The following is a 25,803-nucleotide window of genomic DNA, read 5'->3' on the forward strand; positions in this document are numbered from 1 at the left end:
GGGTGAGCACGCACTTTGCCTAAAGTGCTTGCATGCAGCGCTGAAAATGGAGCATTTAGATGCTCAGCTGCTTACCTTCCAAGTCAGTAACAAGAAGTAAAACAGCGAGGGAGGGGGGGGGGAAATAAGCTGTGGCATGCAATTGCTTTAGAAAGCCGGAAATAAAGGACAGGATGGGGCAGGGGCGGGTGGGCAAGGCCAATTGATAATCATAACTACCGGTTCACCCGAACCACTCCAAACCGGCTGAACATCTTTGGAGTGTGTGTGTGTGTGGGTGTATACACACACAGCTGGAGGATTGGGAATTAATCATCCTCATGAAGTTTTCTCATTGTGTCACTTGGTTTTGGTGGTGCAACTTTTACATGACTATATTTGGCCCCCGAGCAGTAGGTTGTCTGTCTTATAATTCCATTGTTTAATTATAATGAAATATGGGGGGATTTTATAAAATCAGTGTTGGTGGAAGACAAAGGGAATAAACGTACTCAAGAATATATGTTGTTTTGGAGGTTATAAGGGCACAATTGGAATATATTGTATATCTAAGATCTAAGGGGGGGGGGAAAGGTCTCCAGATGGTGGGGGCTGCACTGTAATGTGTGTTTTTCTCCTTTTCTTTTTGTCTTTATTTTGTATTCAGTTGTATATGTAATGTATGTGTTATTTGTGTTTTAAAAAATAAATAATAATAATAATTTCATTGTTCTATTTTTAAAAGCAAACTAAAGATATTGGGATATTATGGAGATTATGAGGGGATGGGCATGGAGAAATTCCATTCATTTTGTCGTCGTCCCCAACTTTTCCCCCCACTTGGTCCTTTTTAAGGGAGTTGTTCCCTTTAAGAGAAATGTATCTCCTTCAGCAGGGCACTAAGTGATGTATTAACCAGCTTAGGGCACCAGGCCCAAGAGGGCACCACGAAGTTGAGAAAGTAAAAAAAAAAAAACCAATGAAGATTTGTACAGTATGTACAAAGGAGGGGGGCACCAAGATTTGTCAGTTCTTAGGGCACCAGTGAGCCTTAATCCGCCACTGGATTGAGTTGGTAAACATGCAGAGGAATGGGGCTGCATTCAAAAAAATCAGAAAACAGAAAAAAAAACCTGATGGAAAAGAGATTGAAAGAAGCAAGCTGTAGGAATAAGGAGAGTGAATTGCTAGACCACAATAAACAGAGTTAAAGTCGAGCTGAAACTAGTAAAAATAAAGTAACTATATTAGTGAACCATAGACAGTCAATAAAAACTAGAAGTCAGGTGTTAGAACTTAGAATGCCAGAGAAATAATTATAAAAGAAATGTTAAGTAGAAATAAATAGAAGAGATCTTAGAAGATTGAAATACCCTATAGAAATGATAGGCAAAAGATACATTAAACATAGATTAGAAAGTGTTAGGTAGTATTTCTTTTGTAGCAAAAGCTTTGATAATAAAACTTTTTTCCAACTGGAAATGACATGAGTGAATGCTGCTTGGGATCTGGACCATTCCTGGATCTTAGATGTGAACGGACTGTTTACTTGTTTCTGAGCCTGCAGCCAATCAGAACTTGTTCTTCCTTGACAATAGATTAACACAGAAACATTTCAACCAATTAGTCTTCATTGGGTGCACTAAATGCATGCACCTTCAGTAATATGAGTGATGTTGACAATCAGCAAAACTCCTTATGCTGTAATCTATTTGGCCCTTTTAGCAAATCTAGCCACTACAACAGGAGAACACATAACACAGACACTTCTGCAGCGACACTTGCTACTATGACAATGGGGTTTCTCAAGAAACAAAAGAAAAAAGCCACTTGACCAAGAATATTTATGATTTATCAGAATGTGCTTGGTGACTGACCTACTTAGATCTGTGACTAACCTCTACCCCTCAACGGAAATGGCCCTATGGTATAATTATGCATACAGCATTTGAATGCCAGAATAACTCTACAAGAAGTGGAGATAACCAGAGCAATTCCAGATGGTTTTTTTAAAGTATATTTTGTGAGAAAATTCGGGGTATATGAAACAGTCCAATTACAGTTTGGGGAGATCATCATCAGGTGAAGCCAATGTCACAATGCAGGATCAATGCTTCAATGGGTTTGTACTACTTGAGCCTTGTGAGTGCCGTGTAGGAAATAAAAAACGTGACACGCTTTACTTAAATTCAGGATGCAAGACCACTTTACTGTTAAAAATCCCCTTCAATCTGAGTAGCCTCCGTTGATGCCATTTGGAGAAATCAATCATCTGTATTGTTCTTCTAAAAGCAGGCTTTCATATTCCAGCATGATTCTATTCATTCCCCATACTTATATGAGCTTGCCTCTTGAAGATATATTTCCATTTTCATTGAGAACATTCAACTTTATAGGAAATGCCCAGGAAACATTTTATCGCTTCAATGAATGCTTTTAAATAACCTAACATATAACATTATTTTTGAATGTCTGGAACATCTGGGAATAGATAACTTTAAAAGGCGTACTATTGACTCTCTGTGTTATCTCTTATTCTTTGGGGCAAGAGTTTCAATCAAAGCAGATACTCATATAGCTTCCCTATAAATATACTAAAATATATAATAATACAAATTACTACTATTTAGAGCTGTTGGTTCCAGTTTATGGCATGATCACAGCAGGCACCATTCAGAGTTTCAGCTATTTTTATAAGCACTTAGTGGTATGAGCAATCATGTATCTTGAGTCCAGGCCTTCACATGAATAAAGAGCAGCTCAGAAAAAAAATCCAACTGAAGATGTTACCTAGTTTGGGTAATGAAACCAGAGAGCACCAAGGACTCCTCATAAATTGTTCCAATGTTTCAATGATATACGAGTCACACACTTTCCAGTAATGTGCTAATTTCTGTTAGGAAATTTCCCACAAGGCTACAAGAAGTTTGTAGATAAACTTTCAAATCTTGCTTTAAATAAATGTATAGTTAAAAACATGTATGCAGCTGACCAAACTAAGTTGACTTTCATTTCTTACCCCAGTGCTGGGATAGATATTTAAATTTGACAACTGCTCAGTGCCCAAAGGATGCAGAGGCATTTTTGTCACAGCCCCCAAAAGCAGATGGAAAACTCATTTCCCTCTTCTTTTTTTCTTATTTGCTTTCGAGAAAATCCATCTCGTTTTTGCATCTTTAGTATGGCAACCAAAACGAAGTGCCTCCCTCTCCTTCCTTTCCAGATGTATTCTAAGCAAGTCACAAAATGTAAGAAGTTGTTACTAAGTGTTTCTTGGACTTTCCTTCTTGAACTTGAACAATTACCATTCTTCTGAATCAGAAATGGAAAAAGGCTTTAGAGCAGTGGTTCTCAACCTGTGGGTCGGGACCCCTTTGGGGGTCGAACGACCCTTTCACAGGGGTCGCCCAAGTCCATTGGAAAACACGTATTTTTGACGGTCTTAAGAACCGAGACACCAATTTTATAGTTGGGGGTCACCACAACATGAGAAACTGTATTAAAGGGTCGCAGCATTGGGAAGGTTGAGAACCACTGCTGTAGAGCATGTGTGTAAATTAAAAATGAGAGAGAAAAAGAAAGATGCAGGCACCTGAAGGAATTAGTCTTCCTATAATCTCCAAAGAGGACATACAAACCACAAATCGTGTTCTTAGAAGTTTATACATTTGATAAGTACAAGTTTACTCCATGGCTTTCACAATAAAAGAGGAATAGGAGATCACCAATGTGCAGACGAGCAGATCAGGCTGATGTGTCAAAGAGCTTTTCAATCATCTCACCCACTTGCTCAACTCTGTATTTAATGTATTTCTCAGGATTCTTGGTAAAGGGTACACTGCCGTACCTGCCAGGCAAAAAGCAAAGGTAATATTGTGTAAGCAAAGAGAACATTCTTCATTCTCCAATTGTCGCTTGCTTCCTCATTAGTTAACAGAACGCCACTCATTTTTCTTCTCCGGTTTCCCTCCAGAAAAGTCTTCAGCTAGTCTGGCCAAACGATATTATGGGAATTGAATTCTGAGGGCAGAGGGAAGGCTGACTGAAATCAATGGCCTTAATTCCTGAGCATCCAACTTCACGTGCTCAAAACCAGTTATCAGAAGTTCTGAGCTCTGATAACTCAGTTATCAGAAGACATCAGAGAAACGAAGAATATTGTTTACAAAAAAATGTAAGGAGCACCTCCTAAAACTACTTCAGTGAGCGTTCAACAGGCTCAATAGGTATATAATGCTGACTTAGAACAGGTCAAAAACAACCCATGAAGTGGGAGAAGGAGAAGGAATAGCTGAAATCATAAACACCAGAACTTCAGATGCTATAGTCAGCTACTCTATGCAGCCAATCTATGATCGTGTGCCATATAGAATGATAAAAAACACAAGCACTGTGTTTTGTGAGTATTGAGGGCAACATTATAACTTCATACACACAATGTTCTGGTCCTCTTAAGGGCAAGGGACACCAGAAATGGCTTCAGGAATAGGATCAGGAAACAGCATCCTGTCAAGCCTTGCCCATGTGACAGAACTCTCCCCAAACAGACAAAGAGGCACCTGTTAAGGAAGGTGGCATACGTCTCTTCCACTATGGTTTTCTGGGCGTGCCGAATATTGTCCCTCTGTTCTGTGTCAGGGATGGCCCACGCCTTCTGGATTTTACACAGCTCCTCCAGGCCATCATTGAAACCCTTTCCCATAGAAAAGATTGTATTAAGAAAAGTACAGCATCTAGACCTGAACAGCAAGCAACAAACAAAGGCAAGCAGGTCAGAGGGGGAAAAAGCTGTAAAACCTTTGCAAGCGTATTACCTTGAAACGCTCCTTGATCACTTGCCTCTCCTTGTCTTTTAGCTGCAAACAATTAAGGAAAATGAAAGTTAGTAGTGGCATTCAAATTGCTTCTTGACTTTTTTTGAGAGCACTTACCTCGGTGATAGACTGGATTTAGGGATCAGAGTACAATAGCCTTATTATCCTCAAGAGTTTTAACCTGCCTTTCAAGGCCACATTGCCCTCACACCCTAATTATGGAACACATAAGAATAGCCATGCAAAAAAATTCACAAGCAGATATTTCAAGTCTCAATTAATTGTCGAGAGCAGGGAAGATGGTACAATAAAGAAAGGGACTTATTAACAGGGGCAAGGAGACCGAGCGGTTCTAAGGGAGATCTGCAGTGTCCTTTCAGACAATTACAGTTAGTCCTCAACTTACAATCATTCACTTTGTGACTGTTCAAAGATACAACGGTACTGAAAAAAGTGACATGCGACTGTTTTTCACACTTATGAACACTGCAGCATCCCTATGGTCACGTGATCAAAATTCAGACGCTTGGCAACTGACTCATATTTATGACGGTTGCAGTGTCCCGGGGTCGTGTGATCCCCTTTTGCGCCCTTCTGACAAGCAAAGTTAATGGGGAATCCAGATTCACTTAACAACCGGGTTACTAATTTAGCCATGGCAGTGATTCGCTTAATAAACGTGGCAAGAAAGTTTGTTAAATGGGGCAAAATTCACTTAATAAATTTCTCACTCAGTGACATAATAATAATACTTTATTGATGGTCACAGACCAAAACATGACTACTACAAAAGAGACATAGGAGAATTGATCATAGTATCATAGCAGTCAGTCACCAAAAGCTTAACGAAGGGGAGGTTACAGCTCTTAAGAAAAATTTGGAAACCTGAGAGGTGATGTATGAGGAGACATCTCCAAGGCAATATACAAACAAATTACATCCATTAGGTCTAGGAGGGTCGATTTCAAGAAGAGACAGCAACTTAGATCTGTCTGCGTTATACATGGGGCAAAATAGAAGGACGTGCTCCGCTGTTTCAACCTCGGCTCTGTCACAAGGGCATAGCTGCTCGTTAATCAGGGGCCTCTTAAAACGACCATCCAAAAGTACTGAGGGCAAGACATTAAAGCGAGCTAGGGAAAAAGCTCTTCTATACTTGGGAATGGTTAGAGTATAAAAATAGGAAGCCATCCTCAATCCATAATTATTAAGTTGTTTGAGTCAGGGGGGAACAGGTTTTGTTGGCTCTGGCTTGTAGATATTGTAAATCAATGTCCACAAGCTGTTGGACTATCCTAAACTGGGTGTCCTTGAGGTTGTAGTTTCCCAAGGCATCCTCCGCGAAACCTAACAGATGAAGTTTCTTCAGCAGCTCTTTCTCCCAGCGAGAAATATGGGAGTCCGTGAACACCAGGGAGAGGTAGCTGCCAGGAACTGCCAGAAAGAGCACCCGAAACCACCATTTAAAGGTGTTAATCCAGGCCATACATTCCACCGATCGAATGCCCAGTTCCAGGTATATCGGGGCAAAACCAACACAAGGGGGAAGACCCAGAAGTTTTCTAAGGAAAGCAGCCTGGGTTCTTTCAATGCAGTCCTTGAAGCCCCGTATCCATATGGGAATGCCATAAAGAGTTTGGGCCAGCGTTTTGGCTTTGTAAATACGTAGGGCAGAAGGAATGAACTGGCCACCCTGGGTATAAAAGAATCTTAAAATCTGCTGGTGACTACAGGAGGCCGAGTTCAGCATGGGTGTTCTGAAACTGAATACCTAAATATTCAGTGACATAAATTTTGGGCTCAATTGTGGTCATAAATCAAGGACCACCTGTATTAAGCATATATTTATTCTAGTAGTTAATACAGAGAGTCTTTGACTTATAACCACAAATGGGAACAGAATTTCCACCATTAGACAAGGGGGTTATTAAGTGAGTCGACTTTATTTTTTTTTTTACTACAGTATGTTTGTTACTAAAATCACTGCAGTTGTTAAGCGAATCACATGGTTGTTAAGTGAATCCAGCTTCCCCCATTGGCTTTGCTTGTCAGACAGGCAGGGAAAGTCACAAACAGAGATTGTTTGGCATTGGGAAACTGCAACTGTCAGAAATACATGCCAGTTGCCAAGCCGGCTTCTGACAAGTGAAGATTCACTTAGTGACACATGATTCACTTAACAACTGCAGCAATTTGCTTACAAAGCATGGCAGAAAGATCATAAAATGGGGCAAAACCCATTTAGCAACGGATATTTTGGAGTCAACTGTGGTTGTAAGTCAAGGATTACCTGTCATGTTCTCCAGTTAAAACACCAAAACACGCAAAAACAAGAGCAGAATAAAATGCAACCATAGCGGTAGAATGCTAAGTATGATGAGGAATTTTTAAAACTATTCTTAATAGTTGGGCTAAAATATGATTCCCAGCAAAGGTGATGCTATCTCTAGCAATAAAAATCCCATTAGCACTTGGACTTACATAAACTGTTTTTACTGCAGGTTGGGGTAGAAATGGGGAAGGGACTGTTTTTGCCACAACTACTTCCAAAACAGAAACTACTCTCTCTGTTCAGACAGGGCACAGCAGCCGTGCTTTCAACTGATATTTGAAGAACAAAAGAAGTGCATTTTAAGCAATTAGACACATATATACAGTTTTCCCCAATTTTCTACCGTAATTCATAAACCTTAATTTCAACTATTCTTACCTTGACTCCAGGTTGGAAGACAGGTAGGTTTTTATCCGAGATATAATCTGTTACTTTTAACCAGCTGCAATAGATTTACAGAAGATTCAATAAAGTAGATGTCATTCCAAGGGCACCAAATAAATATGCAAACGAGAAATAACTCTGTGGTGTGTTCCATTATTTGATCAGGAGACTCAAATGATCTAGACCAGGGGTCGGCAACCTTAAACACTCAAAGAGCCACAAACATCCTAAACAGAAGCCCCAGTTCAATTCTGGAACTGACTGGAAGTTCGCTTCCCCCATCATAGAGTCTCCTCCTAGAGTGGCAACTTTTTTCCTCTCCTGACTGGAAGTCCAGTTCCCCCACCATAGAGTCCCCTCCTAGCGCGGCATCCCTTTACCTCTACCTGTCCTAACCGAAAGCCATATCAATTGTAGAGCTGACTGGCGACAGGGAGCTGCAGCAGAGGGATGAAAGAACCACATGCGGCTCCAGAGCGGCCGGTTGCTGACCAATGATCTAGACCTCCTTCTCTCTCAGGGACTCTTCCATGCAGGTATTCAGGGGTGAATGGAACTTTTCTCTTTCGATAGCTTTGGTTAAGCTATGGCTGACATGGCAGGGCAGGTGAACACAAAGGATAAAAGCTAGCTTTTGCCATTTCAAACCCTTAAAACTAAAGTAATGTGGGGTTCAAATCATCCTGCGTACTAATTTGCCCATATCTCAGAAGTGGATGCATTAAGCTAAGACAGGAACTGATGAAGGCAATCATTCATGCTGGTATCCACATTTGGTTACCCCAATTGGATCTGGTAACTCAGTCATTAAAGGAAGCATACTAAGTGAAATTAACTGATGATTTTACAAAGCTGTCCTTTGCTTTGTAGACTGGCAAAGGTCATAAACGCGAGGCTGGGTGCTAAAATTAGTTTCAGTTATTTTTTTTTCATCACTGTTGGAACTGTGAATGATTGCTAAGCGAGGCAGTCACTAAATGATAACTGTTTAGACATTCACAGAAAGAAAATCTACACCTCCAAATACATCCATGGACACAAAGGAATCTAACTCATAATGCAACAGACTTTGACTCAACAGACTCGAGTAAGATCAGTTGCAACTGGTTTTATTTTAACTTCAAGCCATAAAAATAACAGAATTCATTATGAACGAAGGAAAATATACATTTCCCAGGATAATGTTGCAAGAAACTTACTCCAGATGCTGGTGCTATGGCAAAGAAGGTGGGATTCTGTAGTCCCAACAGATGGCATTATTTAATCAAAGGGACCATAAGTGTGCCAATCATACTAGAGGATTTAAAGGGGAGATGGGTGGTCCCTCCAATAGTTAGGCCCTAAGTCATGTAGAGTTTTATAGATAATGACCAGCACCTTGAATAGCACCTGGAAAGAAACTGATAATCAATGCAGCTTGCAGAGCAGGACTTAAAAGTGTCTGTCACTGATCATGCTGCTGTATTCTGGACCAGCTGAAGCTTCCAGTCAGTTTTCAAGGGCAGAGCATAATATAGTAGTCAGGCCATGAGGTGACCAGGGCAAGAGTAAGGACCTCTCAATCTAGGAGAGGGCACAATGGGCACATCAGATGAAGCTATCAAAGGGTTTTCCTAAGTTTAAGGTGGAACCATCCTCAAATCAAGGTGGTTCAATTACCCACAGCCACTGAATCTTGATAGGATTGAGCCAGAGATTGTTTCTCCCCATCCAAACCAGTATAGCATCTAGACCCTGGGAGAGAATGCTGTAGATCTCACTTTGCCAGCCTGGGATCAAAAGATATAATTGGTATCATCAGCACACTGATAATACCAAACTCCAAACTGTCAGGTGAGTCAATGGTTCATATAGATGTTGAACAGGAAGGGGGAGAAAGTAACCTTCCATTCCCAATTAAATAACAAGAATAAGAAGCCAAATGCCATTTATCTTCACATCAGTTTCTGTTTTCATCAACATGTTTTATCTTCAAATATTATCTTAGCATCAGTAATGAATTCTCAATTCTGAATTCTCAAAGGGACAGTATGTCCTTCATAATGCAAGCTGATGGAACTGAATTTGCTTCCTAATAAGTACTAAAATCCAAGGATGCCAATCATTTTACTTGTCCTTTTCAAGAAGAACAACTTGCCTTCTCTTGCTCTATCACAATTTGCTAACAATTCTCTTTGTGTGGGCATGAGAGTTTGATTAAAGCAGTTAAGTTGGAACTCAAATGGAAAATGGCTAGGTAAGTTCTCTTCTCACCTGCACTGATATGTCAGAATTTGCTGCTCAATGAGTTCTCTGTAAGACCTTTCTGCCGTCTTCTGTGTCACAGCTACCAACTGGATTAATTCAGACCTAGGAAAAAGGAAGAGGGCTCAACGAACAGGAATTTGTGAAGCAGCAGCAGCATTTTTTCTGCCTGTAAAGAAGAATTTGTTTCAAACTGGTAAAGGGGGTGGAGGAAACCCTGATCTTTCTGTAATTCTTAAATTGCATGAGTGTTCAACATATTTTAACTGATACTGAAAGCCAAGGAAAAATAATTATGAGAGCAGCAAAGAACCAAGCCTGCCTTTGAGGGTGTGTGTGTGTGTGTGTGTGTGTGTGTGTGTGTGTGTGAAGGTGGGATTGGATGGCATGGGCCACTTGACTATGACATTGTGTTGAGTTGCAGAAGTTCTCCAAATTTTTCCAGGTTATTTGAGCTTCAAAAACCTTTAGAAAACCAAGTTGGTTTCATTTCTTTCCAGGGATCTACAAGGTTCATCACAAGAATAAAGAGCACTTTTGTGTCCTTCAACCATGAAGGAGGGGCAATGAATTTCAAAATTTGCTCTGATTTTTAAAGGCATAACAATATTAAACATTGCTTTCAGGTGCTCTTTAGAATTGCTGCAAGTTCCGGAAATCTTGGTTGTCATCAGGCTAAGGAGAAAGTGAAGAATAAAAAGAAATAAAATTGCATTCACCAACGGGGAGGAGATTTGCAGATCTTTATACTGAAAATCAGTTTAGGCGAAACAATGTAAGTTATTATTCATGTTCATCTTCTCTTTTCAATAGTTGCTTATCATCAGTCAGGATCAAACTGAGCTTGAGTATACTCCAAAAATATTTGCTTCTACTTCTTTTTGTGCACTGACTATCAGATGGGATGTAGCAAGGATTGATGCTGAATTGCTGAGAATATTTTGGTGTTACTTGGATTTTTTAAGAGTTATTTGTGTGTTTTTACCCTTAAGCACTCTAAAACATTTTAAGCAAACAGGGAAACAGTGAAGATAAAGCTGCAGTTTCTAGGGAGGTTAAAAAAAAAACCCGTTAGCATGATTTTTAAAAACATCCTCTATGCTTTGCTCTTAAGAGTCTAGGATTTTATTCCCTGTCTCAAGACATACTGGATTCCAAACAAGAGATGATGAGAAAATGAAAGTGGCAAGAAATAGACACAAAAGCCGTATTTATTGGGTTGTACAACTGGAGAAGCTTCAGTTGATGGGGATTGCAAGCTAGGAAGACAGGGTATTCCAGGGAAAGCACAGATGGCTTCAACTGTACTTGGGAGAACATGGAAATTAAAAAGGCAATTCTTTAGGATTACGAGAACAAAAGACTTTTAAAAAACTGAGATGCATCAATGCCTGGTACAAAGTCACCCAGCTGGCTTTCATAGCTAAGGTGGGACTAGAACTCACTGTCTCCTGGTTTCTAGCCCAGCCCTTCAGCACTGCACCAAAGAGGCTCTCATGTATCAGGCTTAAGGACTATGGTCGTCTCACTGATAGATGAGCAGAAGAACTCCTGATGCCTTTTACATCTTCCTCTGCACTTTCTTTAATTCTATTTCAGCCAGATGGATTTTCTTGCTCAATGCTCAAATGAAAGTATGTATGTACCAGTGGTGGGTTTCTGCCAGTTCGCACCGGCTCCGGAGAACCGGATGGTGAAAGTTACCGATCTGGTGAGAGGAGGTTCGACCGGTGGACCTGGAAGTAACTTCCGGAACGCCTGCCCCTGCCCTGTTGCTCGCTCACTCGCTCCCCCCCCCGCCCATCTGTCAAGTCCAATACCTGGGAGTGGAGGTGGTGAACTTAGAAGCATGGAGAGGTCCAGCGGCACAATCCACCAGACATCAGCGGCAAGCTCAGGAGTTTTCTCCTGGATTCCCCTCTATCTTGCCCCCTCCGATCTCCCAGGGTTCTTTCCCCAGCATGCGGTAGCTTTCTACTGGATTCCTCTCTGTCCTGCCTTCTCCGCTCTCCCTAATTTCGGCCCTTAATCCTCCAGTTGTCTATTTTTGGGAGATTTTCCCTTCTCTCCCCCCCCCCCCCCTTTATAGGAGCCCAAATTTTTTTTGCCACATGGCTTGGGGGTGGTGGTGGTCATGTTACTGAGCGTGCATGAGTGATGTCAAGTTGGCCATACCCGCCCGGTCACATGACTGCCAAGCCACGCCCACAAAATAGGCCACACCCACAGGATAGGTTCTAAAAAAAATTTGAAACCCACCACTGGCATGTACCTATTTCTTATGGCACATTACGTACCTGAATAACCTCAACTCCATTTCATTATTATATGTCTTAGTTAAGTCCAATTGCACTGAGAAACTGCTGCACTAGACAGCGCACAGAATCCACAGAGCTCTACTGTAACTATACAACGCTTATTTGGGACTGATTGTCATGAAAAATGCAAAACTACCAGCAGAAAATTATTATTCCTTGGAAAGTACTCTCCAGAACAAAAAGCCTCTCAGCTGACAAGATGAAAGTCCTTTCCACACTGAAATTATTCTCTTTTTTCCACTGCCATAAATAAGATAATTTTAACAAAAGAGATGAAAGACTTAAAAGGATCTCTCTTTTTTTGAAAGCACATAAAAACAGCAGCAGCAGCAAAAAAAGAAAAAGAAAAATAATTCTGCAGAAGAATGAACAAAAGAAGCTGATGAAGACAACAAAGGAGATAAATGGAAGAATAAACGTACTGGGTTTTCTGCCAATATGTACAAGTGATCATCTTATACTTACTTTTCAAGGGATTTAAGAATGTAATTGTAGTTGTTAAGCAGGAAGATGGCACTTAATGCTGGGTCCTCATAAACTTTGGATTTACTGAGAAGGTTTAGTTGTAAGTTGCCCAGAACTTTGCCTTAATAAAAAAAAAAACATGCATGAGAGGAAAAAAAGACTATCTGCAAAGTTTTCAAGGTTAACAGTGGTTTTAAGCCTATCGTACGTTCTGACTGAACTCATTTGAAAATGTAATTTTAGTTGTTTTTCTTTTGTATAAATCCTTAATGATCTATTTCAAAACTCCTGAATAATAGTTTCTCAAGTGTGAAACATCTTTTTCACCACGTAGTAAGAAAGTAATTATTAATTTTGTCTATTCCTTGATAAAGAGAGTTAAATCTTCATGAAGGACTGAATGGCAGATCTTTCAACTGTAAGACACAAATTAGTAATGCATATCAATATCTTCTCGATTTCTGGACTCCAATAACCAGAATTCTTAAGCACATTTGTACAGGCAGATTGGGAAAGACTTAACAAAATAAATCTAAAGCAGTGTCTAAGTGTATTTTTTAATATTAAAGTTCAGTATCTAACTGAGGAGGAATTCTGGTTTTATCTAAATGAGGATTCAACTGGCATTCTCCTTTTGTTTTATATCAGGAGTGTCAAACTTGATTTTATTGAGGACACCATCAGGGTTGTGTTTGACCTCGGGGGGGACGACAGAGTGGGTGTGGCCAGAGTGGGCATGGCCAGCTCAACATCACTCATTTGGGGACGGCTGTGGTAACCTAAGCTCTCTGCCTGCAAAAACAGGACCCTGAGCTCCATTTTTGGCTGTGACGACTTCCTGCAACTCTCTGCCAGTAAAAATGGAGCTCGAGAGGGCCGCGGGAGGCCTTCCCGAACTCCATTTTTGGTAGCAGAGGCACCTTTGCTGTTTCCAGGGTCCCCCCGCAGGCCAGATCTAAGCATCCCGCAGGTTGGATCCAGCCCCCGGGCCTTGAGTTTGACACTCCTGTTCTAGATAGATAGAGATAACAACATTATCCCATGGAGCTGCCCTTGAAGAGCACCCGGAGACTTCAGCTGATCCAGAATGCGGCCGCGCGGGTTATCATGGAGTACCTAGGTGCTCCCATGTTACACCCCTTTTAGGCAGCCTGCACTGGTTGCCGGTTGTTTTCCGGGTGCGATTCAAGGTACTAATTATGACCTTTAAAGCGCTCCATGGCTTAGGCCCAGGGTACCTGCGAGACCACCTACTGCCACCAGTAGCCTCCCACCGTCCAGTACGATCTCACAGAGTTGGCTTCCTCAGGGTGCCGTCAGCCAGACAGTGTCGGCTAGCGACCCCCAGGGGGAGAGCCTTCTCTGTGGGAGCGCCTTCCCTCTGGAATGAGCTGCCCCTGGAGCTTCACATAATCCCCGACCTCTGGTCCTTCCGACGTGCCCTAAAAAGTTGGCTTTTCCAGCAAGCCGGCCTGGCCTGTTAATTTTATCTAATTTTTAAAATGTTTGTATTATATTAATTGGGTTTGTTTTTTGGATTGTTTCTAATTTCCTTTTAACTTTTGTAATATGTGTTTTTTTAATGCTGTATGCCGCCCTGAGTCCTTTGGGAGAAGGGCGGCATATAAATCCAATAAAACAAACAAACAAACATTTCTCAGTGTCACTGCCACTAAAATCAGTTGTCAGCATAATCTCATGACCTGACTAAACAAGTCAGGTCAAATATGCATGAGCCCGAGAGGGTGAGGGTGTTACACACTTGGAGAAATTACTCACAGATGTAGGTGCTCAGCAACCGTCTACTGAACTCTGAACTGTAGCTGCTGGCTGAGGAGCTAGTCTCTGAAAGGAACAAAAATTAAATTAGTTACTGTATGCCAGTTAGTAATTTAGGTATAGCTGTTTTCTTTCTTCTTCTACTTACTGTTTCTATAAAATCACCTAAAATATTTCTTTTTGGATGTACTAAAACAAAAAATGCCCCCCCCCCCCCCCGAGAGTTTCATCTGAGTCTCAAGTTATTGTTTGCCTGCAGTTTTATTCTCTTCATCACTGACAATCTTGGCTGGAGAGTGTGGGAATGACTGACTTCCTGCAGCCGAGAACTTAAAATTTGGAGTTAAGGGCTACTCTACAAATGTGATTATTTTGCAAAAAATTAAATAAAACAACTTAACATTTACAAATACCCTCATCACTGTGAACTGCATTGAAGACTTCTGCTATTATGAAACATTTCACAGCTCTTTTATTAAGCTGATGAACTTTGCCGTTTCACACTGAATCATCCTCACTCCAAAATTTATTTTGCCACCAGAACAATTAAGGTTGAATTAAAATGCATTTTCATAAAAACTTAACATCTATTATCACGGCAGACAATGCTGAATCTTCTGGGTAACTATGGGAATATCCAAGGTTTCTGAACAGGTCAGGTTATCAATTATAACTGAATAGTAAAATACATGTCATATGCCAATACATGCAACAGAGACACAGCAGCCAATTTAGGTAAACAAAAACTAGCAGTGTGTACGTTGTTACATGGGTGGGGTACAGGAAGAGTAATTAAACCTTTCTTTGTTTATCATTTTCCCAAGGCAAACTTCTCTTACCAAGCTGCCCTCCCATCTCTTATCTTATGATATTTCAGATGTGGAAACAGAAATAAGAGATGCACCTTTAGTCATATCAGGAACAAAAGTATGTGGATGGCATTAGTTTGAACAGAAGAATTGTAACCCAGCAACGATCTTTCTGTTTCTTGTTCAAAAGCAGAGCTTCATCAAAGTTGCTTTTAAAAAAAAAACAAATGACAAAAAGAATGGCTCTGAGTATATTTTATGATATCCAGTATGCGTATAATGTGTTATTTGCTCAGATGGATGACTAAACTCTTCAGATGAAAGGCAAATCACCTGGTACCATCAACAAGAGCTTTGTGCTGCTTTACAGATGTCTAATCCTTATGAAAACAGGCAGTGGCATACCAGCTATATGTGCAGAAAAAACGATTATATTATAGTTATAACCAGACTCAATGATCTGGACATTTTCAGGCAATCAGAGAGGCTTTTTTTTCTGAGAATGATTTTAAAAAACCAAACAGAAATCTGTAAGTAGATAACAAAGAGAGAAAGAGAAATTGAGACAGTAGTATTAGCTATGCATGTGGGTAGTACAAATATTGCTGCTGCTTACCTCTGGGATCTAAAGGTATATTGTATGTGTCCCCAAGAACTATAGCATTTAAGGAAGAATTGAGGTGAAAGGATTGGAAGAAAAAAGAGAAAGAAGGAAATAAAGAAAGGCAAAGTTCAAAAAGACAGGTTAGAAACAATCATACTTTCCAGAATAAAGCAGAAGATACCAACAGACAGTGCTACGGACTCGGAAGGTTGGAGCCACTTCTTTTTAAGAGGATGCATTCTTATCCCCACCTAGTCGGAAACAAGCCACACTGGATTCAGTGGTGCTCACCCTTCAATAAATGGATGAAGGCTGCAGCCTGAACTGCCATGACCCCAGTCTCAGCCATAATATCCTGCCCCATATATGCAAAACTGAAGGGCAGAACCAAGAGAATTTTTCCCTAGCTCCACTTTGTTTTTGTTTTTTAAATTTCAGTACATTCCTATTCTGTGAATTGGCTTCCTGAAATCCAAACAGAAGTTTTAGGAAGTTCGGGATTGATAAATATGATCTCATTCAATTTCTATAATTTTCACATTTCCCTCCATTTCTGCAACAGTTTGAAAAACACAAAACCATGTTGTGTGTGCTGTTTTTAGCTTCATTGATAAGCAGCAGCTACTGAAGAAGTTGGCTCTACAGCTGCCTTTGTCCATAATCGTTTTAGCAAGTAAAGGAGGTAGTATAAAAGTAGCGACTCTGACAGAAATTGATGTTTTAAACATTGTTTGGTAGCTGTTAACATGCAAGATGCAGTTGCACAGTTAAACCTTCTTAGCATGGATCTGACTGGACAAAATGGATGTTCATTTTAAAGACCTCAAGGAAAGTCACAATGAAGGAAACAAAAACTTTATGATAATTAGGCAACACTCCCGAAATCATCAATAGATGAAATGTTACACATCCCAAAAGGTTAATATGAAAGCCATGTCATGTGGTTTTAGTTTTTAACAGAAACAAGGATTTCAAAACTTCTCAACGTCTTCTATCAAAAATCCCCTCAGAATCAAATGAATGTTCTGTGCTACTATGGCTGGGTTATGAAATCCAACTAACAACTTTGCCGCACATTGAGAATGATCTGGGAAACCTTTCACTAAAAGATGCTGGATTTTGGAGATAAAAGGCCAATTTACATTCATCCTTTTACGTTTCAAGGATCTCAAAGCTAACATTTAGGGGCTGATAAGAAAAGCCAGAGCCCCTCTCTATGCTTAATATAATTATTCAGACGGTAGCAGCCTTTACTGTACCAGATCAAAACTAGAATGCTGCGTATGCAAGAAGTGAATAAGCCACATCCATGTAAGGAGGTTTGACTGCAAAGCAAGCAAAGGAAATGATTTGATCAGTGCCAGGAATGCATTCGTGGGTCTTGGCTTAGGTACCTTGGGATGCCAGCATGGCACCTGCAGTCTCTTGAAAATCCAGCAATTGTTGCAGGAAGAGAATGGCCTGTAATGAGAAAGGAAAAGCACTTTAGAATGAAATCTCCGATCCATCCAGCTTGCATGGCTGGGAGCAGCTCACAAGGTTACAGAGAGAATTCTTTTCTAGTCTTGCACAAAGATGACAGTGACTGGAGACATCTGGATGAAAACATGGAAGACTTAGCACATCTCCGCAAAAACAGCGGGGATGACAAAAGCAAAGACTGACAGTTGAGCGATATGCTCAATGGAGCCATGGAGCTTCTGTGGACAAGAAGGAGCCATGAGATCGCCCATATGAGCGTCTGGGGTGCGGGGAGAGCGTCTTCTGAAGAAGCCCATAGGATCCAGAGGGACCCTTGTGGACAATTTGTGAATAAAAGCCAGGAGCTGTGGAAGAAAAACTATGCTCACAGCTTTGCACGAAGCCTGTTTAAAAGACACTGGGTATGCCCAAACCATAGAGACCCTAGTGTAGGGGTGTCCAAACTTGGGAACTTTAAGACTTGTGGACTTCAACTCCCAGAATTCCCCAGCCAGCCATGCTGGCTGGGGAATTCTGGGAGTTGAAGTCCACAAGTCTTAAAGTTCCCAAGTTTGGACACCCCTGCCCTAGTGCAACAGGGTAGCTAAAGCCACCAGGGTAAGTATACCTTCAATCTGGGAAAGACAGGTCAAAAGAATGAAGCCAATTATAAAGATTTAAAGGGGACTAAATGCAAAAAGCTCATCAGAATTTTGGAACAAGGGTTAAATTTGGAGCACTGCCTCATCTGAAGTATGTTTTTAAAAATTAAATAAACAGATAATATATATCTACAGGTATCCTTGACTTACAACCATCTGAAACGGTTCAAAGTTACAATGGCACCTAAAAAAGTGACTCATGACCAATTTCCACACTGGCCATTGCAGCATCCCAGGATCACGTGCACAAAATTCAGGCCCTTGGCAACTCACGTGTATTTATGACAGTTGAGTTGTATTGGAGCTATGTGATCACCATTTGTCACCTTTCCAGCTGACGGCCAACAAGCAAAGTCAATGGGAGAAGCCAGATTCACTTAACAACATGACTCTCTTAACATCTGCAGCGATTCCCTTAACTTGGCCAAAAAAAAAAAAAGGTTGTCAAATGGGACACAACTCACTTAACAACTGTCTTGCTTAGCAGCGGCACAATTGTGACCATAAGTTGAGGGCTACCTAAAAATGTTGACATCTGTTAAGGAAGTTGATTGGCCCATCCACCCCATTAGGGATGTCAAACATGCGGCCATCACGTTGTCATCACATGATGTATTGTGACTTTTCACCCTTTCTCTAAAATGGGGGTGGGCGTGGTCAGCGTGTGACACATCTGGCCCATGGGCTGCGAGTTTGACACCCCTGCTCTAGACTGATTTTTTAAAAATTTACTCCATTTGCTCCATTTTGTTTTTTAAAAATCTGACCTACATCCATTAAGAAAGGGTGGATGTATTCTGGAAAACCCATGCTAAGAAGCCTTTCGTATCAAAATAATATAAAACGCAGGCCTCTACTAAGCACAATCCTAAATGCCATCTAATTCAGACCTTAACATAAAACAGATCTCTTTCTATGGAAAGAATCTGAGGCTGCGAATATTATTTACATTTTTGTTCTGTTGCTCAAGCAATAAATCAATTGTCCATGTGAAAGGATAAGCCACCTGGGTGTGAAATATGCAGCACGTAGGCGCTCCTCACTTACTTACTTACTTAATTTCCAGTAGTGCAAAGCATAAAAGAGAGATCACTGATCAAGAGCACATGTAAACTGAAGCTGAGAATCTCCTTCAGTCATGTTTGTGGATCTCATCATTTAAAAGGGTTTAAAATAAAAATAAAAATAGTGGTAGCAGTTTTGTTTTCCATGTTTAAAAGACTGTATTGAGGGAAGACAATTTTGCAAAGTAAATCCTTGTGAGGAAGATTCTGCTCCAGGCATATTATCTTGATCAGCATCCCTCCCTGTGCTTATATAGTAATAAATAAACGTCCAAAGACCAGCTGCATCCTACATATTTAATGCATTTTGTACTTGAGCTGTAGTGTGTATACAGCTGCTCAGAGATCATCTGTAACTGAGCCTCCACAGGAATTCTACTTCAATGCTGCTTGATTACCCTGTTCCCCACACTATCATCTTTCCTTGAATTGTCAGGACTTTGCTGTTTCCTCTTTTAAAGCCACAGAGCTACTCTTTACCAACCTCTTGGGATCCACCCAGGCCTTCCTATTAGCCCTCCCTGCCGTTTTCCTGAGCAAGCTGAACTCTACTTTTGCTACTCCAGAAGAGAACAGATCACAAAGCAACTCCATATCCTGTCGGAGCCTATGAATTTTTAAATGGACAGACTTCATTTCTGATGAAGGTCTTGGCAATGCTAGAAAAAAAAAACTGGCAGAGGAAGAAGAGAGGGACATTTCCTGCTTGCATGCAAACCCTAGAAAGATATTGTGCCGAGTCTTTGCCAAATTGGAATCCCAAGGGTGGTTCCCCCCCCCCCCCAAATTGGTGGAATATCCTTGACTAATGTCAAAAATAACCAAATACAAGCAGTTTCGTGTCTCTGTGCTGCGCTATTTTCTAACGCAGAAGTGTAGGGGGAGGGGGGTGTTATTGTCCTCCCCAATTGGAAGAGAGACCATGAAAAAAGAACAAAAAAGGCAGACCAGCCAGTTTTCAGCGGAATGAGCTGAAGCAAAGGGACTGAGTATCTCAGCTGTGTACTTCATGGAATCCAGGATTAGAGAGGCTTTTCCAAGATTTAACCTCAGAAGCCAAAATAAAACACTTTTATGAGAGTTAAATTTCTCTCACGATTAGGATATTGGTGTATTTCATGCTCTGGGCTAGGGAAAAGAATAGCATCCCAGTCCCAATTAACTCTTTCTTGTTATTTTACTATTATTTGCAGACAAAAATATTGTCAACAATATTATTGTATTTGTTATGATCTTAACACTTAACATAGTCAAGCAAAATGTTTCCAAACACATCTACATCCTTTTCAGAGAAAAAAAAAATTGCTCTTCTTTGACAGAGTGATTGTGGTAATTAAAATAGGAAATGTTAAGAATGTCTGTACCAGCTCAGCTGTCCATTTCCAGCAACCCATCTTGATTCCTAATCATAGTAGGTTAATGCTGTACAGGTAGTCTTCGACTTATGACCACAATTGAACTCAAAACGCATGTTGCTAAATGAGAAGTTTGTCAAGTCCCCATTTATTACAACTTTTCTTGTCGCATTTATTAAGTGAATCACTGCAGTTGTTAAATTAGTAACACGGTTTACTGAGTGATTCTGATTTCCCCATGTGCTTGTCAGAAGATTGCAAAAGGTCATCACCAGACTCCATGATACTGCAACTGTCATAAGTGTGAATCATTGTCAAGCATCCGAATATAAATCATGTGAGTATGGGGATGCTGCAATGGTCATAAGTCACTTTTTTCAGTGCTGTTGTAACTTTGAACGGTCACTGAAGAACTGTTACATACATAATGACATCTTACTGAGGAATATTTTATCTATCTGTAGTCCTATCCATCTAGAAGACAGACTGAGAAAGGCTGATGTATCCTGATAGATTATATATTTCCCAAAATCACAATACAAGGAGAAGATTTTTAGAAGGAGTGTTAGATTGGTTAATGTAAACTTGAGACTCATTATTGTGACATGGAAGGACAATTTTTTGTGAAGAAATCCTAAAGGTACTTCACTAGATAGATCGGTGTATGTACATTTGAATTCGTTTAACTGATGCTACAACTAAAAGTAAAGATTCCCTCCCACATATGTGCTAGTCGTTCCTGACTCTAGGGGGTGGTGCTTATCTCCATTTCAAAGCCAAAGAGCCAGCACTGTCCAAAGACGTCTCCGTGGTCGTGTTAAATGCTGATGGCGCACGGAACGCTGATACCTTACCACCAAAGGCGGTTCCTATTTTTCTACTTGCATTTTACATGCTTTCGAACTGCTAGGTTGGCAGAAGCTGGGACAAGTAACGGAAGCTCACTCCATTAGGGATTCGAACCGCTGAACTGCTGACCTTTCTGATCGACAAGCTCAGCGTCTTAGCCACTCAGCCATCGCAGCCCTGGATGATACAGGGTATCATGATACAACTGAATGATACAAATGGTGGAAAGTGTGTAAAAGAAAAGCTATAAAAACTTAATGAAACTACAGCAGGTCCGTAATGTGTGGCAAATATTCAGGGTTTGGACCTTAAACTCATAGTCTGTATATAGGACCACATGGAGTAGAAACAAAGAAAGAAACAAGACTAGGGATAAGATGGCTCCCATTTAAGTCACATTTTCTTCTTCAGCATACAACATAGGAAAGAGAAAGAGGAGAGAAGTATGCAAAACTTTTATCCTTGTCCAGCAAAAATGCCACCAAGTTCTATAAACGACATAAAACGAGAGAAGAAAAATGCCTAAGCAGAATTTGTAGGTGTGATACTAATCTCATTAGACTAATCCCAGGCTCTGAAAAAAACAGAAACCTACAACATTAAGTTTCCTCTTCTGTAAAACAAAAGAGAAAAAGGGGGGGAGGGGGAGTTACAGGCTTGATGTTACTAAGGCATTCTGAATTGTTTTCACATACATTGCTGGTGAGTTCATGAACTGTCCCATCTTTTGGCATATTATATTCCTTATCTGGATTGTTCTGGAAAGAAAAGAAATTGATGAAATAGTTAAGAATGGTTTTAAATGATTATCTTTTTTATTTTTTACAAAGAGTCATCTGAACCACGAGACGGGCGGCAAATAAGTTTGATAAATAAATTATATGAATGAGTTGAACCACCCCACTAGCTCCATGGCTCTAAAGTCCAAAGGCACCACCTACTGGTAACTGGGGGGGAAATGCTGGGATAGATGCATATTTTAAGCTCCTTCCATCAGTATGTTTGATTTACCATAATTCATCTTCCCTTTTTCAGTCAGATGAACTTTGGACATTTTAAAAGGGTGAGAACTTTGTTATGTAGTTGGAAATGCCTCTGATTGAGAGGTATTTCCCAATGCATTTTGTTAAAAATGTGCCTTAAATTCAAGGAAACATAGACAGATGTTCTTTCTCTTCTGCAGGATAACTTCTGGAATTTGTGATTATTAGTATCAAATTGACAACTGAAATGTTTCTACAAGTTTCTTGGATTGCTTTTGGTGGCAAAGAGATAATTCACCACCAGAGGGATGATAGTTACCTTGATATTGTCTGCAAAATGTTCCAGGGCCTTGGCTCCTGTGGTCTCCATTGAGGTTATGAGGGTTGGTAACTTGTTCTTAGTACTGGCTGCAGTTCCCTGAAATACAAGTCACAGCATGAAACAATTCAAAATGGGGACAGCAACTAATAACTGACAATGAAGCAAATCACTCACAGTTCTCTTGTGGCATAAGTATCTCATACAAAGTTTATATCACAGTCAGGAAAGCTTAAAACTTTCTTGATTAAATGCTTTGCTAGGTAGAATATATGCTCCTGACAGATTGAATCTTACCTTTTAATATTACTCCATTTCCTGCCTGAGTGGAGTATATGCATTAAAGTATTTCCCATTATGGTACAAGGCAGCTTAATTTATCAGCCTTAATTTGAAAAGCTAAGAGTCCCCAAAAAACACTCCACGCTTTTAGGGGCAAATCTACTTAAAACAACTAGCCTTTTAATAGCATTGGACCTGGTTACCTGAGGGACTGCCTGTATCCCATAACATCTATCAGTCCAATTCAATCCTGCAGGGTTGACACGATCCAGGTTCCTACAAGCAAGCAATGTCATTTCTCAGGACATTGGAAGTGCACCTTCTCTGAGGTATAGCACCTGCCCCCTGGAACAAGATCGGATATCCTCCCCGCTGCTGTTGTTAAGAAAAGTGGTGAAGACCCAGCTCTTTATCTAGGTCTCTCACTTTATCCCAGTGAGAGATCTAGATAATCCAGATAAGGCATTGCTAAATGTTTCCTTCATGTTTTATGTTTTATTGTAATTTCTTCATTACCGTCATTGAGATGCAAGCAACATACATGTTTTAATAATAATAATAATAATAATAATAATAATAATAATAACAACAACAACAACAACAACAACAACAACAACAATAGTAACATCTAACCTGAGTCCTGTAAGAATTGACAGTGTATCTGTGTGAAAGGAACCCTATATATGAAAACTTTCTGGAAGTTTCAGACATTGCAGAATTCATCTGTACACTTCTGGGCAGAAGGAAGGATTCCTATTCCCACTATTCCTTATGCCAATTTCCCTGCTCCTGCAATGCAATTTAACATTTTCTATCCTTATGAAAGCCCATTTTGATCTAGATCCACTATATAGACAGACATTATTTTCCTTTTTGTTTCTCTTAATGATGTGTACAGCTATGAATTTCACACCAGAGAGCCTACTGTGTTTAGGCTTTCAGAGGTGCCCTATTTCCAGTTTCCACCTTTTCACTTGGGTCAGGCTGGGTGAGGTTAACAATAAGATCAGAGTACGGCCACCTTTGCTATGAACCACTGCTTGGAGACTTGGAGACCCTTTCCTTAGTCACAATTTTTTAAAAAAATCAGTTGGTCACATGGGATCCGTTTTACACTGTATGTGGGACACTCATTAATTTTATTGTTATTGATATTGATTGAAATCTAATGATACTGTATATCTCTATCCTGAGCCAAGCAAGAGATGCAGTGGAGGTCCTGACCTGATGCTTGAGAAGGCTGTGAGGGAGAGGATAAAGCAGAACAGAGTAATTTTAGTAAGAGAGAAGCTCTCTGGTTCCAGAACTCTGAATGAAATGGTACTACCATCAAGGAGCAGGTCTGCAATTTGGGGTTGCTCCTAGACTTGTGGCTCCTAATAAAACAGGAACAGCAGGTAGTAGTAGTGGTAACCCACCCGTTTTTGCTTAGCTTGACTCCTGCTTTCTGAGAACTGTTTCCTTTGAACTTTGTAATAGTTCTGCTTACTAATCTGGAGCGTACATTTATTCATTATTTATTTGATTTCTACAGCCTCCCATCTCAACATCTGCATTTGGTATCTATTATTTTTTCATTTGACTTTGGACCTGAGGGTTGTCCATCAAACTCCTACAGTTCCCAACTATTTGCAACCATCACTACTCTGCCATAAAAACGAGACACTGAATTCTGAGTTTACGTGATCTAGTAGGTTCTAGTTTCATTGCTAGCCAATTACCTGCAAAACTTGATCAAACTCTGGCTTTGTCTGCTTTAAGTGCCTTAGGATGGGGAAGATAGTCAACACAGCTGAGTAATCATGACGCATAATGGCCTTCCGGGCTGCAGACACAATGTTTTCTCCCTCAATTATCAAGTTGTCTAAAGACTCCTGTAGAAAAGCAATATCCGTTGAGTTAGAGAAATGAATATGGGATTTTGAGCTATAACCGAAGGAAAGGCATGCTGTGTTTTGAAGAGACCTGAATAAGGGAATCAAATGTCTTCTTCTGGTGATGCTCCGGAATAATTTCAGTTAGTAGCTGGTACTCGCTTTGGGCCAGTTTTATGAAGGCACTCACACAGTGGATGTACGCATCAATCTCCATGTCCAACATGTCATCTCTCCCTATGGGGGTTATAAAACAACGTAAGATGCTAGTTTCCTTTAGCTGATATATAAACATATGAATAAATATAGAACAAATATAACAGAATATGAAAACTAAAGTCTACCAATTGTGTAGGTGATGCAGCTTTGTGCCATTTATCTAATCACAAGGTAAAACTGCCAAGTAAACACATTCACCTGAGATACATATAAAGGATATTGGATATTCCATCTTTTTATCAACAAGTTAAAACTTTTAAGACGTATGTACAAACTTAGAAGAAAGACCAAATGTGAATTGTTCAACATCTTTCTCTTATACATTTTTTAATTACTGTAAAATATAATTGGTGTCTTTACAATAGATTTTTTGCTAAAACCTGCATAGTTCCTTATATATTTCTGACTAGGGATTTTGGAATTAATTTACAACAATTAAGAAGAATCAATTACCATTCATTTAATATTTATCGTTTGTAAATTGTCTACGTATCAGAGCAGCGCTAAGTTATCAAATTTCTAATTTCTTAAATAAACAATGCAATACTTTCAACAGACTAGGTTCAGATATGGTTTTACGGTCTAAAATAACATATCCCATTTTTAAAATGAAGTCTTTAGTTCAAGAATAAAAGCATACTATAGCTAGCAAGAGAATTATTTTTAAAAAATATTCATGCCACAACAATTTGGTATGTCTCCAAAGTGCTTCTATGATCTTCAGTCAAAAGAAGTGGTTTCAAAGGAAATAACTCAGTGACGTGCAGTCAGGGGAGGCAGGGGAGGCAGAGCCTCACCACTCTCATCATGAAAAGAAAAGAAAATTCTCCCCTTTTCTCTTTCATCTCTTTCTTGCACGTGCAAGCAAAATACCCCAGGATCACGGTGGCAGGGACAGCAAGCCCTTCCACTGCGCTGCAGAGAAGAGCCACAGGAAGGAGGGGAATGGGACCACGTGTGCAGGAGGCAGCCCTTCATGTTGGCTCAGGAAGGAGGAGAATGGGACC

The 25,803-nt window shown here is 40.2% G+C and overlaps 1 protein-coding gene across 6 annotated transcripts in view; it reads right to left on the reverse strand.

The window, feature by feature from the left end:
* Positions 1-3,623: 3,623 nt before the first annotated feature.
* Positions 3,624-25,803, reverse strand: part of EXOC7 (exocyst complex component 7) — a 46,418-nt gene continuing 24,238 nt past the window's right edge. For 3 of the 6 annotated variants that reach the window (XM_081943520.1, XM_081943516.1, XM_081943518.1), the window contains 13 exons: positions 24,669-24,814; positions 24,425-24,577; positions 22,422-22,520; positions 21,815-21,877; positions 17,123-17,189; positions 15,741-15,779; positions 14,316-14,381; positions 12,537-12,657; positions 9,763-9,858; positions 7,504-7,567; positions 4,794-4,835; positions 4,539-4,672; positions 3,624-3,826 (listed from right to left, as the gene is read on the reverse strand). In XM_081943520.1, the coding sequence (XP_081799646.1) occupies positions 3,724-3,826; positions 4,539-4,672; positions 4,794-4,835; positions 7,504-7,567; positions 9,763-9,858; positions 12,537-12,657; positions 14,316-14,381; positions 15,741-15,779; positions 17,123-17,189; positions 21,815-21,877; positions 22,422-22,520; positions 24,425-24,577; positions 24,669-24,814 (1,193 nt within the window). In that variant the 3' untranslated portion in view covers positions 3,624-3,723. The remainder of the gene's footprint in view (positions 3,827-4,538; positions 4,673-4,793; positions 4,836-7,503; positions 7,568-9,762; positions 9,859-12,536; positions 12,658-14,315; positions 14,382-15,740; positions 15,780-17,122; positions 17,190-21,814; positions 21,878-22,421; positions 22,521-24,424; positions 24,578-24,668; positions 24,815-25,803) is intronic. The other 3 variants (XM_081943521.1, XM_081943517.1, XM_081943519.1) reach the window with 1 other exon arrangement.

This window comes from Natrix helvetica, assembly GCF_964273705.1.
Source record: "Natrix helvetica genome assembly, chromosome: 1".
Taxonomy (NCBI): domain Eukaryota; kingdom Metazoa; phylum Chordata; class Lepidosauria; order Squamata; family Natricidae; genus Natrix; species Natrix helvetica.